The 17,639-nt window shown below is 41.1% G+C and overlaps 1 protein-coding gene across 3 annotated transcripts in view; it reads left to right on the top strand.

The window, feature by feature from the left end:
- The window catches only part of LOC120545033 (M-phase phosphoprotein 9), a 28,834-nt gene that overhangs the window by 4,507 nt on the left and 6,688 nt on the right, over positions 1–17,639 (top strand). The window contains exons 5-19 of one of the 3 annotated variants that reach the window (XM_039778969.1): positions 179–675; positions 1,844–2,009; positions 2,159–2,228; positions 3,621–3,724; positions 4,636–4,752; positions 4,824–5,287; positions 6,061–6,210; positions 6,724–6,811; positions 8,948–9,163; positions 9,834–9,881; positions 10,019–10,083; positions 12,613–12,714; positions 14,694–14,927; positions 15,021–15,208; positions 17,074–17,334. In XM_039778969.1, coding sequence (XP_039634903.1) covers positions 179–675; positions 1,844–2,009; positions 2,159–2,228; positions 3,621–3,724; positions 4,636–4,752; positions 4,824–5,287; positions 6,061–6,210; positions 6,724–6,811; positions 8,948–9,163; positions 9,834–9,881; positions 10,019–10,083; positions 12,613–12,714; positions 14,694–14,927; positions 15,021–15,208; positions 17,074–17,334 — 2,770 coding nt within the window. Of the gene's footprint in view, positions 1–178; positions 676–1,843; positions 2,010–2,155; positions 2,229–3,620; positions 3,725–4,635; positions 4,753–4,823; positions 5,288–6,060; positions 6,211–6,723; positions 6,812–8,947; positions 9,164–9,833; positions 9,882–10,018; positions 10,084–12,612; positions 12,715–14,693; positions 14,928–15,020; positions 15,209–17,073; positions 17,335–17,639 lie in introns of all 3 variants that reach the window. The other 2 variants (XM_039778970.1, XM_039778968.1) reach the window with 2 other exon arrangements.

The following is a 17,639-nucleotide window of genomic DNA, read 5'->3' as shown; positions in this document are numbered from 1 at the left end:
TGTGGCAAGTGGATTTTAAAATCCACTAGCAACACAGGCTTTTTACCAGCCAATTTTGTTTTACCTAATAAAGGCTAAATACAGATATGGGCGTTAATTTCAGGCCCTGGTCAACTTATCATGATGTTAAAATATTTGTTTTATCCAGTGGAACAATTATGTGATTCTTTCCCCCCAGTTGATTCAGGATGAAATTAAGGCCCTGGTTCAGCTCCAGAACCGCCAGGCCAGCGTCCAGTTCTCTCCAACTTCGGTGACCAAAACTACCCCAAACACAAAGGACTATATTCTCACCCTCATCTCCGGTGACTGCACAGTCCCCAAAAATGTGGCCAGTCCCAATGACAGCCTGGCAGCCCCTGCCCATACCCCTTTTAGCTCACCTTCCCCTCCGCTCCAGAGATCAGAGACCGCCAACCAGGGGGAGGAGCGGGCAACCACGGTGCTCAGCAGTGGGTACGGTACTCTGTCTGCTTGGGAAACAGGTCTGGAACAGGCTGGGTCTCCGGCCGAAGATGGGGATGGTATTCACGAGAGGGGGAAGCATGATTGGTCCCCTAACTTCCAGGAAGACGGAGAGAAAACTGTGACTGGGTGCCAGCAGGATTATTCTCATGTGAGGACTCTAGGAGTGGATGGAAATAACCCATTAGACTACCAGCAGAGAACCTCTGGGTACGTCTGAGTTGTTTAGAAGACACTTTTCATATAACAGGGTGTCTGCAGGTCCTAAAAGTCTTTAAAAGGATTTATTTAAGTTTCCTAAATTAAAAAAAGCCTTGAAGGAGCGACCTCTTGCTCACCCGGTAGAGAGTGCGCCCCATGTAGGCTGAATCCTTGGCAGTGGCCCAGGTTTCGATCTGACCCATGGCCCTTTGCTGCCTATTTGTACTATCTAATAAAAATCCATAAAAAGCCCAGCCTTCAATGGTAGGGATGTAACTAGATTCAAGCTCTACTGATTCAAAATTGATTCATAGAATTCCAAAAATGTATTCATATTTTAAAGTTTTTTTTAGTTTTTTTAATGTATTGTATTTACATACTGTGAATTGTTTTTTGAATTGAGAACCGTTTTTGAATCGAAAATCGATCGAATCGTGACATTTCCTGAATCGTGCACCCCTAGATGTAACGATGCACTCAACTCCCGATTAGATATGATTCACGACTTTAAGTCGATTGCGCGATTTTTTTTTTTTAACAGAATGAGCTGCAGACAAATGACTGAAAAATATTCTTTTCTTTATATAAAAATCTCATATGGAAATGTACGGACTTTGTCAATTATTTTAGGCCATATCGTCCCCACAGGTTTTTATGGATATCTTCCTTACTTTGGCCTAGGGCTGGGCAATATATCGATATTATATCGATATCGTGATATGAGACTAGATATCAACTTTGATTTTGGATATCGTAATATCGTGATATGACATAAGTGTTGTCTTTTCCTGGTTTTAAAGGCTGCATTACAGTAAAGTAATGTAATGCTCTGAACTTACCAGACTGTTTCTAGCTGTTCTATTATTTACCTTTTCCCCACTTAGACATTATGTCCACATTATTGATGATTATTTATCTAAAATCTAAGTGTGAAGATATTTTTTTAAAGCACCAACTGTCAACCTTGGAATATCGCCACAATATCGATATCAAGGTATTTGGTCAAGAATATCGTGAGATCTGATTTTCTCCATATCGCGCCGGCCCTAATTTGAAAAAAAGCGTCTTTAAAAAGTCTTGAATTTAACTTGAACTCTACAGAAACCCCGTTAAGATATAAGCAACATTCAATCAGTGAAATTACATTTCTACTTACCCTGACTTGTTCTGTTGGCAGCACCAGCCAGCTTCTGACCTCCTGGGCGCAGAGGCAGAAACTCAGGCCCAAGAAGAGCAAAGCAGGACAAGCTTCAGTACAAATCCCTGAGTACCAGGAGCAGCCACCCAGCCTCAGAGAATCTCACAAACAAAACCCCCCAGAGAGCGCCGACATCCAGGACCAGGTACAACTCACCACATGGTAACAGATAATAAAATCACTGCCCTGCATCTGTAGTGCTTTTTATTTAAGATGCATATGTCTGTTGTGGCTGTTACTGATTACATTCCCTCCGCTGGATCTAATCTGCTCATCTCTATTGTGTTTCAGCAGCGAGCGTCCAGGCCGTCTACCAGCTCTTTCCCCCTGAGGAGGACTGACAGCCTGTTGTCTGAGGCATCAGGTAACAATTCACTGACTCAGACAAAACACAGAACAGCAAGGCTCGGACAGCGTGAAGAAGTCACTGACAATGTGACCATAGAATAATCAATACAGGGTATTTATTACATGTTTTTATGAAAGATAAAGCCCTGTTGCAATTACCACAAGTGACAGTAAGATGGCACTGCTGTACCACTGAGGGCTTCATAATATGAAATAATGTCAATTCTCGTATGTTTTATTTCATGAAACATTTCACTAATATATGTGTGTGATTCCTTTATAAACAGTTTAAGGACCAACTTTGTTAGGTGTCACCTGAAATCATTGTGAAAGCAGAGCTGAACTGTTACTCCAGTCTGAGAGATTAATACTATGTCATGTCCCTTAGTTTATTTATTTCCATATTTTTGTTTTAGTTAATACATTTAAAGGATAAGTCTGGCAATATAAAATGTTTTTGTTATGGTCAACAACTTCTATTAAAAGGCCAAAACCAACAATGTGTTAGTTTGTCTCTCAGTATTTTCAGATTTGTCTACTCTTTCGGTGGCTTTAAGTACCAAACACATTGGTTTCTACTGTAAATCTTCAAAAAGTGGTCACAGATATATCATTTCATTTTTTAAATGGCTCAGTAATATCCTAAAAACAGCTGGTCAGGTTTACTCCTCAATGCAGCGGTCCTGAGTTTTTTAAATTTATTTATTTATTTTTAACCTTTATTTATTCAGGGAAGGTTCACTGAGAGGCAGCCTCTCTTTTGCAGGAACGCCCTGATCACATTCACACAGTTCCACATTCATACCTGGAAGCTGCCCAGTACAACCACAGTCTGATCTGCTGGCCACTGAGCAGCTCCACTGGAGCGGTTGGGGTTAAGGGCCTTGCTCAAGGGCACCTCAGTGGTGGTAATGGGGGAGGGACAAGCGCTGTTCTTTCACTTTCCCCACCCAGATTTTATCCTGTCGGTCTGGGGATTGAACCGACGACCTCCTGGTCACAAGCTCGCTTCTCTAACCTTTAGGGCCACCACTGTCCAAAGTTTGACTCCGACCTGCGGTCCTTTGCTGCATGTCATTCCCCCCCTCTCTCCCCTTTCGTGTCAGCTGGTCACTTTAGTTTTTATGAAACGAACAGGAGGTAATGGTGCATTGGTTGGGGACTTATTTCAGCGGCGGATTAATCCACATTTGGTGCTCTAGTGAGTATTTGTGTCAGCAGGATGCTGTAGGTGGGTTTGGTTCTTTTCATGTTTGTTTTTTTGACAATAAGAATAATACAGAACATCACCAGACTTATCCTTTCAAATAAACTCTATCGGTGTGGCTATCATTGCTGGAAATATACAAGACATGTAATTTTAATTTTAAGTAGATTAAATCACACTACATTCTTCTCTCTGTCTTAGGTCTCACTTATTGGCGTCTGAATGAGAATGAACTGTATCACCCCCTACCGGACAGCTTCGACAGTGGCGCTTACCTCCTTCTGCAAGAAGCATCTATGAGTCTTGTGAGTAACAGTTCACCGTGGAAACGGTGACTGCTCTGATTGGGAGATGAGTTATGAGTAGTCCAACAATCCCTAGTAGAGAATAAGATTAAACAAGCAGCTGTGGATTCCACTTTTATAATTACATTTTAGAATAAAAAAAAGACCTGTAAGCTTTTGTCTTTGAGGAGATTAACTGAGAATATTCAGAAACGACTGGTGTTTGGTGGTTGGCTGTCCTCGACTAAAGAAATTCTTAGTCGACTAACACTCATATGATTTGGTCGACTAATCGATTAGTTGATTTAATCGGCAGATCTGTTAAACTGAGTTTCTCCACAAAGAATCGGGCAAAAGCACCACTTTAACCCTCATGTTGTCCTCGGGTCAAATTTGACCCATTTTTAAAAGTTTCTACATCAGAAATTTGGGATTCTTTCATCCATATTGTCCAAAAATTACATGGATGGTTCCATACAACGCTCCTTGCAAGTTAAATGAAAGATCAGTTCACTACTTTATTGAATTTTGGGTTTCAAATGGTTTCAAAACAGTATCCTGAAACTAAACACAAAAAATGTATATAATTTCATATAAATGAGATTTCTTGACCATGAATTCAAAAAACAAATGTGTGTAAAACTAGTGGTAATACATTGGTGTCAGTGGTGTGTACAGTATACTGATGGTAGTGTAAAAAAACAAAATGTTGAAAAAGGCGTCAAAAAGTGTTCAGTTTCAGTTTTTAACCGGGAGGACAACACAAGCGTTAAATCCTGTGTTTACCAGCTATGTTCTTATACGTTTGTTGGTTTGTTGTTTTGTTTGTCGACAAAAAAAACAAAAGGACCGATTAGTCGACTGAGAGGGGGCGTTAGGCTGCTGGTTTGCATTACCTCTCCTCCTAAATGTCTGATCTCTGTCCCTCGTAGACTCCAGCTCAGGAGCCCCGGCTGTCTCTCAGAGAGATCTATCAGAACAAGCAGAGACCAGACTGTAAACGTTCAGACTGTGAAGGCTCGGTTACGTCCAGTCCTTCGTCACCACGGGTACGTCCCACGGCTCGTCAGTGACCACTTTAGTCCTTGGCTGAGCCTCTAACCCAAACTTTGTGCTTTAGGTGTTGACCTTGGACCCAGCAGCGAACCAGCGGCAGTCAGATCGCACCTCTGGCTTCACCTCACCCTCTCACTACAGCAGCACCTCGTTTGCCGCTCAGCCCCACCTCTCCCCCAGAGTAGGGACCCCCGTAACCCCCGACAGCATGGTGGAGTGCAGTCCCAACCCTGGAGATACAGACTGCATCTCTGATACCTCCAGCGTTTCCGCTGCCGGACCTTCCCCTTCTAAGGTGCCAAGCCCGTGGGGAAACTTATCCCAGGCGGTCCTGTTTCAGTATCAGGATAAGACCCAGCCCTACTCCCACACATCCAGCCAGCAACGCAGAGCCAGTGAGGAGGAGGGCAGTCACACCCACACCAGCACCCTGAAGCCCTGTTCAGCCTCTGGTGCTACGCTGCGGCCTGCAGGCAGTCCACACATGGAGAGAGCTTCGTCACTAGAGGATCCTGTTGTACTTTCTCTGTGAGTGTTACAGTACATACTAAAGGTGTCACGATTTATGATATTAATTAGAAATATGAGATTGAAATAGAAAAGGCAGGATCAACGATTCCCTCGTGTATTTTTTTTCTGTCTCTCCGACCAAGGATCCAAAAAGTAAATAAAATGAAATGAAAAAATCTGTTTAAAGAAAGAATTTAAATGTGCTTTGGGTGGCAATACCTCAGTCAGTAGGGAGCTGGGTTGGGAACCGGAGGGTTGCTGGTTCAAGTCCCCACACAGACCAAAGTATGGTGGTGGACTGGTAGCTGGAGAGGTGCTAGGTCACCTCCTGGGCACTGCCAAGGTGCTCTTGAGCAAGGAACTGAACCCCCAACTGCTCGGGGCGCCTGTCCATGGACAGCTACAGCTCCCTCACTCTGACATCTCTCCATTAGTGCATGTACAGGTACTGAGCATGTGTGTGTAATTCAGGCCTGTGTGTAATGTGTATTATAATAACAACAGAGTGAAAACATTGTAATTAATAAAGTATAAATCATTATTAGTATTATTTGTCTGCTTGAGGTTCCATAGCTGAGCAACCTGGACAAAGACCCTATCAGACCCTGAGACCCTGCCAGAGGATCTCAAGCGTCTGTCAGGCTCGTAGGGAGCCTTATCATGGAAGCCTTCAGAAATGTGGTTTTTCATTAAAAGAAGTAGTTTGCGTCTACATTTCTCTGTGTTGTTGAGTCCCACAGAAGTCTTCCACTTTCACCGGTTTCATTCATCTTCTTCTTTTTTCTCCTCAGACTGCGGCAGAACCTGAGAGAGAAGCACTCTCGACACGTGGCTGATCTGAAAGCATATTATGAGTCTGAGATTCAAATCCTGCGAGACAAACTGAAACTTAGAGATCTGCCCCTGGATTTAGAGAGGAGCAACCAGGCCCTCACAGAGAGGTGAGTGTTTACTTTTATTTGCAGTATATAGCATATTAATAGTTTGACTAATAAAAGGTATATTTACGGTACTAACATTGTCTCTTCAACAACTGAGGAAACTCCGGTATTGGACCTTAAGTTCAGACTTTTTTTTGTCAGGCTACTAGTTACTTTCCAAGGTCGAGAATGAGCTTTCACACTGGTTATATTTACAGATTTGTCAATGCATGAGCGACCATAAAATACATGTTTTACCATAGCACAGAAGTCAATCCATTTAACATGTTGCATAAATGCAAATACTTTAATCATGTTCAAATTGAAGGGGGAACTAAACCGGCTGTTAGTTCTGAGGTTTTGATGCAGTATTGAGAATACAAATGATTCATATTCAAATATTTGAGATGTCAAGGCACACACATGAAGTCCTGTAGGGCTGCACATTTCCCCAGCATGACATTATGCTTCAGTTTGGGTCCATTTTATTTTGTTTTCTAACTCTGTATTAAGGTGATTTCTGTTCATCCACAGGTGCAAACATCTAGAGAAAGCTCTGGCTGAGGCCACCAATCGCATTCAAGAACTAGAGGCAACAAACGGCTTACTGGAGAAAAAAATGGTATGATTCCTTAGATTCCCTTTTACATTATTTGTCATGATGAGTGGTTTCTACTTGTGTGTATGTCTATGTACGGATGAAGGTATTCTGTTGTTTAAAAAATTCTGTTTTCCAGCAAGTCTTGTTATTCACAAAAATATAAAATGACTAAAACCAGAGCAAATTCACATGATACTTTTCTAATTACAGTCTCAGCAGGCCCTTTCAAGCTACAAACTCCTTAAATTCCATTCATGAACAGCTTAAAATAAAATCTTGAATTTACGAAGCCTTAATTTCAACCTAAACATTTGTTTCTCGTACCAGATTGTAATTGTTGTATTCATATTTAACGCCCCAAACAAATCCTTGCAGTTAAAATATGACACTCTAAAAAAGTTTCTTAAATTTATTTGTATTTGTTCTTCAAAAAGGGCTTTAAGTCATTAAAGTGCTCATATTATGCTTTTTGGCCTTTTCCCTTCCCTTCATTGTGTTATATATCTTTTTTGTGCACGTTATAGGTTTACAAAGTGAAAAAGCCCAAAGTCCCCCCCAAAGGGACTTACCATCTCCAACAGAAAACACTGTTCACCAACTGCTCCAAACAGCTCTATTGTAGTCCAGCCTTTACTTCAGAGACAGACGTTATAATGCTCGCCTAGCTGCTAGCATGGCACACCCTCATACTCTGCTTCTGACTGGCTAGTAGTCCTTACCTAGGTACTGTCAGGGCACGCCCTCATACTCTGCTTCTGACTGGCTAGTAGTCCTTACCTAGGTACTGTCAGGACACGCCCTCATACTCTGCTTCTGACTGGCTAGTAGTCCTTACCAGGGTTGGGCGATGTCCCCTAAATTGGCAGTTGACGATGTTTACAGTAAAACCTGGCGATGGACGATGATATCATCGTCGGGAGGGGCGGCTCATATCTCTTTACATAAATATTTTTTTCTACTACCATGGGCTAACAGTTATCATTGAAACGATTAGACATACATTTAAATGCCCTGTGTAAATGCCGCCCTGCTGGTAGGGGCAGTTTTTTACAACTTGACCTACTTTCACTTAACTACGGTGCAGTAAAATCAGTCAGATGTCCGTGATCTGCGTAACGACAGTACAGTGGGACATCTGCCTTCAACAGAGCGACAGTAATAACCTAATATACCATCATTACTGAGTTTAAACTACATTCACGGTTATGTTTGCACTGAATAACGCATTCAATGAACAGAAACATAACCCTTGCAGCGCACATGAACAGATGCGCAATATTAGCTCACACATAAAATAGCACCCTCGTGAATTAGCCTACTGTTGCTAACGTACATTCATAAATCCTGCATAACATCGTCCCGTACCTACAGGACCTGAGACTTACTTATTGATGCACGCACAGAGTAGTGTCGACAAACTTAGTCCAATGAGGGGAGAAAGGAAAGTGTGATAGCGCTCCACTTTTAACGCTTTTTTCACTCTCACTCGAGACCGCTGTGTCCAACGTTAGAAGGTAGAGCAAGCTACAGCTGACAGGGAGAGAGAGAAAATGTATCGCTACAGCCAATCCAGTCTGCTCAAAGCGATGGTCTTTTTCACAAATAGGTTGCACGTAAAGGGGGAAAAGTAGCTTCCACTTAAGGAGCCCTATGTCTTGTCTTTGTGTCTTTGCTCGTTTAAGACCGACACACTTGTCAATTTCCCGTCCAGCGCCCACGACTAGGATTAGTGTGTTGACAGGGTGGGGGGCGTGGCATCACGATGGTGGATCGTCCATCGGCACAACCCTAGTCCTTACCTAGCTACTGCGCATGTGTGACTCCCAACAAAGATGGAACAGAAGTGAGATGCCTCACTCTGTAGCTAAAACAGAGAGCTCAACACACAGGGTGAAAAGAGGAGCTGCAGCAATGTTAATTAAACCATATAAACCTATTCTGATACAACCTCTAAATACAATTATGAACCTGAAAATGAGCATAATAGGAGCACTTTAAACACAACTCTCTGATACCTGCCAACACCCTGTAATTGAGGTTAATGTAGTTTTTTGCTTTTTAAACTTCACCAAGGGTGTTTTCCTCAAATCATCTTTAATATATCAAGCATATACATACAATTAATATTTTACCATTTTCCTGACTTTCCGTCATTAGGCAGAATGGCCGGAGCGGTACGCTGTAGCGGGTGCGACTGTGAAATCTCTGAAGCAGCGACTAGAAGAAAGCAAACGCTCGGGTAAAGAGAAGGACGCCCTGGCAGCACGTCTGAAGACCCAAGTACGGCAGCTGGAGGAGTCGGTGCAGAAAGCCTGCAGGGAGGCTGACGAGAGGGAGGCAAAGAGGGAGAGAGAGTACAAGATGCTGCAGGATGTGAGTCTGAGTGGGAGAGAGAAAGAGAGAGAGAGAGAGAGAGAGAGAGAGAGAGAGAGAGAGAATACAATAAGACTATCATATAATCTCAAACCTCTAATGTCTTTAGGGACTTGGATTTGTTTATTTGTATTTTTGAGTTTTTTTGTACAGGAGTGTGTAAAAGTTTTCATTTAGGGTTTTAATATGACTGTGAACGAACCGGCATTTAGCTCACGTTAGTTCAGTGTAGTTTTTCCGAGAGTACATTTTCTGTGTTTGTCGTGGGGATGTCGTTTTGAAACAGTGGACAAAATAACATTAGATTTTATTACATGTTAAAGCCAGATAAGAGAGAATGCATCTTATTAACAAAGAAAGTTTAGCAACCAGAGTAAAATATCACTACGGAGCAGCTCTGCAATGTTAGTTGGTTTTACTTTCTGAAGAACAAGAAGGGAAAAAAGAGCCTTGTTTATCTAATCAGCACAGTTCTGTTTGTCAAGAAGTGGAAAGCCTCATGTTAAGATACATTAGAATGGTCACAATGCATTTACACACAGCGAGGAACCAGTATGCAGAAGTATCAGGAGAGAAAAGGTCGATAGGTGCATCCCTATTCCATTTGAAAAGCTCTCCGTCAACACTGACGTTCTTCATGATCAAGGTCTCTGTCGCTTTGTTTCCTCAGCTGCTCGGGCAATACGACTCTCTGATGAAGGAGCACGAGGGACTGAAGGTAAAAGATCTCTAACTGGGACTGTTATATTATTGTTATATTTGATTATTATTGAAGCATGTAAGATTGTTTCAGCAGTGATATAAAAAATGTCTTCTCTCCATGCCATTTCTTAATTCATCCTTGTGTATCTACAGAACAACCTGGTGTCAGCAGAGAACAAGCTTGACGACGCCAACGATCAGATATCAGAACTGAAGAGGTGAGTGGATTGATTGTAGAGTCTGACACACCATTAGCTGGCAATCAGCTTAGGGTGTTTATCGATGTTTTAAGCCCCCAACGTCTCCTTCCAGGCAGCGCTGCCTGGAAGGAGACGTTGGGGGCTTAAAACGCCATCGAGCGGTTAGGGTCTTGTATGAATTTCAGAATTTAATGTTTTTTCCGTCCAGTGTGGAGCTTGAATTCGTCGTAATCCGTACAAGAAACAAAGTGTAAAAACAACAAGTTAGAGTGTTACTGGGATTATGTGCTATGTGTGACTATTTCTAGGCTGGGACGTCCTGAAGTTGTTGCTGGTTGCCTGGTGATCTCGTAGTGACAACAAGACTTATTTGACCCTGTTTCCATTTTTTTATAAGCTAAGCTAACCTAACCGCTTCCTTGCTTCAGCTTCATATTTACTGGGAGAGTGGTGTCAGATCATCTCATCCAACTCTCGGTAATAAAGATAATAAGTGTATTTCCCAAAATATCAGGCTATTCCCTTAAACATTTAAATACACATCTTATCTTGAGCTTGTCTAGTGGTGAAGTTTTTAATAATCTTGAACACTAGCAGACACAAACCAAGAACTTAATGTAAAGCACTCATAGCAGAGATGCGACATTACAGCTGTAGTGTTGTTATCAGCTACAGACCTGTCACATTGTCATTGGCCAGCTCCAGCAACTTTGTAAAAGAGCTGCAGTGGCGGTTGGTGGACAGCTGGGCGATCGAGGGGAGAGGCTAAATCAATAGGGCCTAATGATGGTCTCTGTGCTGTCAAAAATAGATAATAGCATTGGCAGGAACTTTCCATTGCAGTTCAGCTCTGCCTGCAAATTGTCACCAATAGCAGCAGCGCCATGGACTCTGCATTGATGAAGTGTGTCATGTCGATTCAGCGAATTGACGGACAGATAGCAAACTCGGCTCACAGAACATCAATATGTGTGTCAAAGGAGGGCTTTCGCACCGAAGCGTATTATCTGGAGGGAGATCCTGGAAAAAGAAATAGATTAAGAGGTCCAGAGACCTGTGAGTGGCCTTTTATAAAGAGGGAATTGGAAACTAGGAAAGACTACAATGTGCATGCAATCTGGAAAAATGAAAACATGTATTGAATGCATGGAGGGTGTCAGAGAATCCTAAGAACAAATGAAAAAGACACGTTGAGCCAGGACAGCAATTAAATAAGAATTTCTAACATCAAGCCGACTCTAAAGCTCAGACGCAACCAAGAAAAGACGCATTAATTGGGTTGTGACATGAGGACCCTTCCAGGCATTCCATAAGTCAAAAAGCCAGAACATCGAGTCGATCTTAGACCATCAAAATGGAAAAAGGTTTGTAAAATGCAGTAAGATATGCGAGAACATTTCCAGCTTCAGGGTCTGATGGAGTCACATAGTGGAGTGTAAAAAGCTGCAGGAGATGTTTAAAGATTGTTATTAAGGCCTGTCATTCTAACACAGGAGATGTTTAAAGATTGTTATTAAGAACTGTCATACTAACACAGGAGATGTTTAAAGATTGTTATTAAGAACTGTCATTCTAACACAGGAGATTTTTAAAGATTGTTATTAAGAACTGTCATACTAACACAGGAGATGCAAATTAGAGCCAGATCATGACAGCAGAGAGAATTTATAATAATGCACAGGAGACAGTATTGAGATAAAGGTTAGCTTTGGGTCACATTACATCTGTGTAGAGAGAAAGATTTTCAGTGGGGCTAATTAACTTAAAAAAAGAATACCTCAGAATGCTTTAAGCACACACATCCATGTTGTATTTCTGGGCCGTGCAACCTTTATGTCTGACTGAACTGAACCCATGATGTGTTTTCATTTTAATGATAATAATAATAATAATACATTCATAAACTAAATTAGAGACTGCAAAATCAGATATCACGATATTCTTGACCAAATACCTCAATATCAATATTGCGGCGATATTCTAGGGTTGACAATTGGTGCTTTAACAAAATATCTTCACACTTAGATTTTAGATAAATAATCATCAATAATGTGGACATAATGTCTAAGTGGGGAAAAGGCAAATAATAGAACAGCTAGAAACAGTCTGGTAAGTTCAGAAAAGTACATCACTTTACTGTAATGCAGCCTTTAAAACCAGGAAAAGACAACACTTATGTCATATCACGATATCCAAAATATAAGACGATATCTAGTCTCATATCACGATATCGATATAATATCGATATATTGCCCAGCCCTACTGCAAAATGCTTTACAAGGTCAAAAAAGAAAGAAATGCACATAAAAGTGAGGAAAACAAGGTAAACATTTACATGTTAGGGCTGCACTGAGGGACGTTTCTTTTTACATTCAAATCTTTCTATTGAGTTTTTTTATTTTTTAAATGAAGCTTCAAATGTTTGTCATCATGCATACAGTATATGTTGAATTAGTTTGGTTTTATAAAGAAGTTAACAGAAAGTCCCCTGTCTCACTGTATCTTTAAATCTTGTGACCATGTATTATCTCTGTCTGTCCCCCTCAGAGTAATCTCCAAACTGGAGTCTCAGGTGAAGCAGCTGGAGCACGAGAACCAGGCCAGGGCACGTTATTCTTCCCACAGTAGCACCCAACCTTCTGGGGCTGGGTAAGCACTTCAACGCACTGATAATCTGATAATCTCTTACGGGTAAAGGGTTACGTTCTGGTCTTTTACGTATCTATAGTGGGTGTGTTTACGGTTTGAAACAACTGATGCACCTTCAGGTCCACCGTAAATAAAGTAGATTGCAGGTTTTTTCTACTACATACATCAGTCCCTCCAGTTACGGACCAAAATGCCTGATTTCGCAGGAGCTTTTGTAAAAAAATTGCGATAAAAGTTGCAATGTCTTTTGTGTGTTTGTTGCAGTAAAGTTCCGGGAGTCAGTGAAAGTTTTTTTTTGTGTGTGTAGTTCTTTAAAAATAAAAAGGAAACTTGTTTCGGGGAGAATAAAACTACTCTGGGTTGAGATTTCCTAGGAACTTTACCAAAAAGGCTCAGGATGCTGCAAATGTTGGTATAATATGAAAATGGCTGGTGGATTTAAGACAAAATATTCTTCTCCTCTCCGGTTTTTGCTTTTTTGTTTTTTTTGGGTGAGACGTCGGAGAGCCAGGATTGAAATGGCACCAACTTCAGCGACTTTTAAATCGTTACAGCGTACATTGATGTTAAAATGTATACAGGTTGGCAGGTCTGAAATGTTTTGCACGGTCTTTCGCTGTACGTTTTGTTGGTAAATGTGAGATGTTCGAGTCACACACATCTCGTCTTCATATCACCAACAAGGAAATGATCAACCCGTTCTCACTCCCGCTTGGTCAGTGGCCCTCAGAGTGCACGTGGGACTGCTGGGATTGGTTGAAGTCGCGGGAAACTTCAGGTTATTGGTAGGAGTGGGGGGGAAAAAATCGATACAGCATAGTATTGCGATATTTTTCCGTGGCAATACTGTATCGATACACAGACGCCAAGTATCGATCTTTTATGATATGTGTTGGTCAGTTTGTCTGCTTGACAATCCCCATTTTGCAGCAATAAAATTGAAGTGAGATGAACAGACAGAGAAATGTATCTCTTTAGATAAAACCGATGTTGACAAAATTGTCCTTTGGGGACATCATTTGAAATTGGGAAAAATTTGAAGTTGGAAAAAAGGTAATAAATTGCAATATATATCGCAGAATATTGCAATATGTTTAAAATCGCAATAATATTGTATCGTGACATAAGTATCGAGTATCGTGATGATATCGTATCGTGAGGCCTCTGGTGATTCCCACCCCTAGTTATTGGTCAAATTTGCGGAAAAGTTGCGGTGATTGGTCAAAATTGCGAGTCGCACCAAATTCGCTGTGATTGGTGGAATTTGCGTGAATTGGCGCGATCGTGACATCGCAAAATCCTGCAGGGACTGATACATATCTACTCCGTACATTTACACATATCCTGTGTTCTCCTTTAAGAAAAAAAATCAGAAACCAAAATGGAAATTTGTATTGTATATTTTGTAGTTTCACGGTGGTTCTCGCTATGTTTGCATTAATCCGTCGGATCACCGTTCTATCACAGGCAGACGTTAACATGACTAACAAGCAGACAGCTGCCTGCTACACAGCAACCAGAGAAACAGACTTTAAAGGTCCCTTATAATGCTCATTATCAGGTTCTTGTATACTTTTTAGACAGGCTTACTCTCTTTAATTTTTTTTATTAATAGTATTATCATGTTATTTTATTGCTTGTTTCTCTGATTGCTTGTTTAATGTATTGAGTGTTTTATTGCTGATTTTGTAAGGTGACCTTGAGTGTTTAGAAAGGCGCCTATAAATAAAATGCATTATTATTATTATTATTGTATTTTGGGTTTCATCGAGAACATGTTTGCATGCTTTAATATTTAAGAAACACACTAACACATTCTTATTCTCATACGGTCTGTCTGAATATACCTGTATTCACCTTCTGTCTGAAAACGCTCCGTTTTAGCACCTGTCTCCTCACGCAATAAATAAACAAAAACTTAATTTTGACTGCAGAAATGCAGATGCCTCAATTTAAATATTCTCTGAACATGTCCGCAGTCTCCTCCACCATCCTGACCTGCTGCTGTCACCCAGTAAATGCAAGGTAGAGCCAGACGTCACTCGCCGGAAGTCCCCTTGTGCTCTATCTGACCAGCTGAACAGTGGCCGAAAATCCCCGTTCCCTCAAACTAACCAATCAAGTCTCCACAAGAAGTCTCATTATCCGTTAAATGATCCCTCATCAGGAACTGGAAGCTCTGTGGACACCTCTTCAGCTGGTGGGAGCTGGAGGTAGGTTTTTTTTTGCTGTAATTGTTGTGGATGTTTTCTCAACCAAAGTGTAATGAAGATTTTAGGTGGTTTAACAGAGATTGTGTTCTGCAGGTGTGCGTCCCCCCCAGAGTGTGAACAATCTCAGCCTCAGCACAGACCCCAGGAGCAGAGCCAGCGGGAGGCCGGTCGCAGAGACGGATCCTCCGCCCTGACGCCCATGATGAGGGCCCTGATAGAGCTGGAGGAGACCAGAGCCACAGAGAGCCGGGCCCCCTGTAAGAACAGCTCCAGCACCCACAGTATGACTCGCGACTCACTAAAAAAAAATTATTATTATTTTTTTTTTTTATTTTTTTTTTTTTTTTTTTTTTTTTTGCGTTTTTAGTTTTTTTTTTTTTTTTTTTTTTTTTTTTTTTTTTTTTTTTTTTTTTTTTTTTTACCTGAACATATGCTAATCAGTGTTTTCCCCAGCTTTGAGGAAAACTTAGGTGCGCGGGGGGTTTTAGATGTCCTTTCTCAAGAAAATGTGACGTTTTTCACAAAAAAGAAAGCCATTTCCCCATACATTTCATGTCTCTTTGTAGTCGTGTTGTGTCTCTTTTTGGTCATTTTAGTTTTCTTTGGGTAGTTTTGGGTCTCTGTGGTCATTTGGCATTTCTTTGTAGTCGTTTTTTGTCTCTTTGTGGTAGTTTTACATCTCTTTTTCGCATTACTTTAGACCGTTATTACTCCCACATCGGTGTTTAAAACATTGGAAAACTTAGAGCAGATAATAAAAACAAAACCACTTAAAAAGCTTAAAGGAGAATTCCGGTCGATTTCAACACGTAGCTCTGTTGTTTGTGGTCGCGGAGTGCTGTCAGTAGCGAGAAAAACGAAAATAATCGGTGTTTTTTTAAATGGAAAGGTCTGCACACTGGGTCTCATGCAGAAAACAGAATTTAATAAACGGATTTTCTCAGCGTGCTAATTGTTAGAAATCAGCCCACATGCAAGTGGCGTTAATACATAGGTATTAGACTGATGAGTCAACAAGATACATCTGGCTAAACAACCAACAGGAAAATCACTTCAGCTTCACAATAGCAGCACAAGGAAATAAACAATCAACACAAAGTTTAATACAACGTTGAACAATTTTTTTAGGCAAATTAAACAAAGTGTTTTCGTGACTAGATGCCACTATAATAAAGATTTGTATCTTCTTATCTTTTTATCTTATCTTCACTATGGGTACTTTGGGAGAAATTAAAGTATACTGGAGAGGAAACTGTAATGTAGGTTGTTCCAAAAAGTGAGTGATTGGCTTTAACACCAGCAGGAAAAGAAGAGGACAATGGCAGCAATCAGTTTTATACTGTAGTTTGTGACCGCGATGTTAAGTGACTGGCACCCATCAGACACTATTCTAGGTGCTAATAGTTGTCGATCAGCAAAGCCTGAGATGTTTTACAGAACTATGGTTGACTGTTCCTATTATAAACTTATGGTAGTCATAATTATTTTTCATCTGCATCAGAACAAGCCTTTATTTACTGTATATGTATATAGCCTATATAAGTATCAGAATGCCTATTTATTGCACGTTTTAATATGATTTGGACTAAAAAAAAGACTGCATGTAGATATGTAAATTGTATTCTTGTTAGGGCAACCAACAACTATTTTCATGATCAAATAATCCTCCAATGACTTTCTCGAATATTCAGATGTCAGAATATTTGTATAACATGTCAGAAAATAGTGAATAATGTCCATCACACATTCCTAAGGTCCAAAGTGATGCATTTAAAATGTTTTGTTTGGTCTTACAGTCCAAGAAAGACAAGATTATTATTACATAAGACAAAGAAAAACAGCAAATCCTCACAACTGAAAGGCTCTAACTAGTGTAATTGTGTTTTGTATTTTTTCAGTGTTGCTCTTGCTTGTACTGTTAATACTGTGTTGTTGAAAAAGGATAAAATATATAAAAAATAGTTTTTCTGTCGATTGATTAATCGACTGATTGATATAGTAATTATAGGGGGATCAACACTCCCATAACTAACATCTTTGTGGGAATTTCAGTACACAGCACACACACAACTCAGTCCTGCTGACCGTCATGCACATGTTTTTGAATTGGACCTCATCATCACGTCTGCGTGGTTTCTCTCTGCAGGGGTCGGCAATCAGAGGACCACAGTCGGATTTGTGGAGCGGCGACACAAAGAGGTGATTCAGGAGCGAGTCGGGTTTCAGGCGGACAGGGATGGGTTTAAACCTGGAGGAGTCGTGGCCAGAGCTGAGCGAGGAGGAGGAGGAGGAGGAGCAGCGAAACGAGCTGCAGCTCTGCTGAGAGCTCAGAGGAGTCTGTCTCCACAGGGCCACCGATCCTCCTCACTGCCTCCAGAACATCGAAACAAACTCACGACTACACCCCGTACGTCTTTCCAGGCTTCTCACACTTACCTTCACACTAAGGGCCCTATTTTAACGATCTAAGCGCACAGCGTGAAGCGCATGACGCAGGTGTGTTTAGGGCGTGTCCAAATCCACATTTGCTAGTTTGACGGCAGAAAAAAAGTGTCCGTGCGCCGGGCGCCTGGTTCTAAAGGGTTGTACTTAGTGTCTTCATTAATTCATAGGTGTGTTTTGGGCGTAACATGCAATAAACCAATCAGAGATCATCTCCCATTCCCTTTAAAAGCAAGGCGCGTTTGGACCTTGCCGCATTGCTGTTATGAT

The sequence above is a fragment of the Perca fluviatilis genome, chromosome 17 (assembly GCF_010015445.1).
Source record: "Perca fluviatilis chromosome 17, GENO_Pfluv_1.0, whole genome shotgun sequence".
In the NCBI taxonomy this organism is placed as follows: domain Eukaryota; kingdom Metazoa; phylum Chordata; class Actinopteri; order Perciformes; family Percidae; genus Perca; species Perca fluviatilis.
The sequence above is the reverse complement of the archived record's forward strand: the minus strand, read 5'-3'. Positions and strand labels throughout refer to the sequence as shown.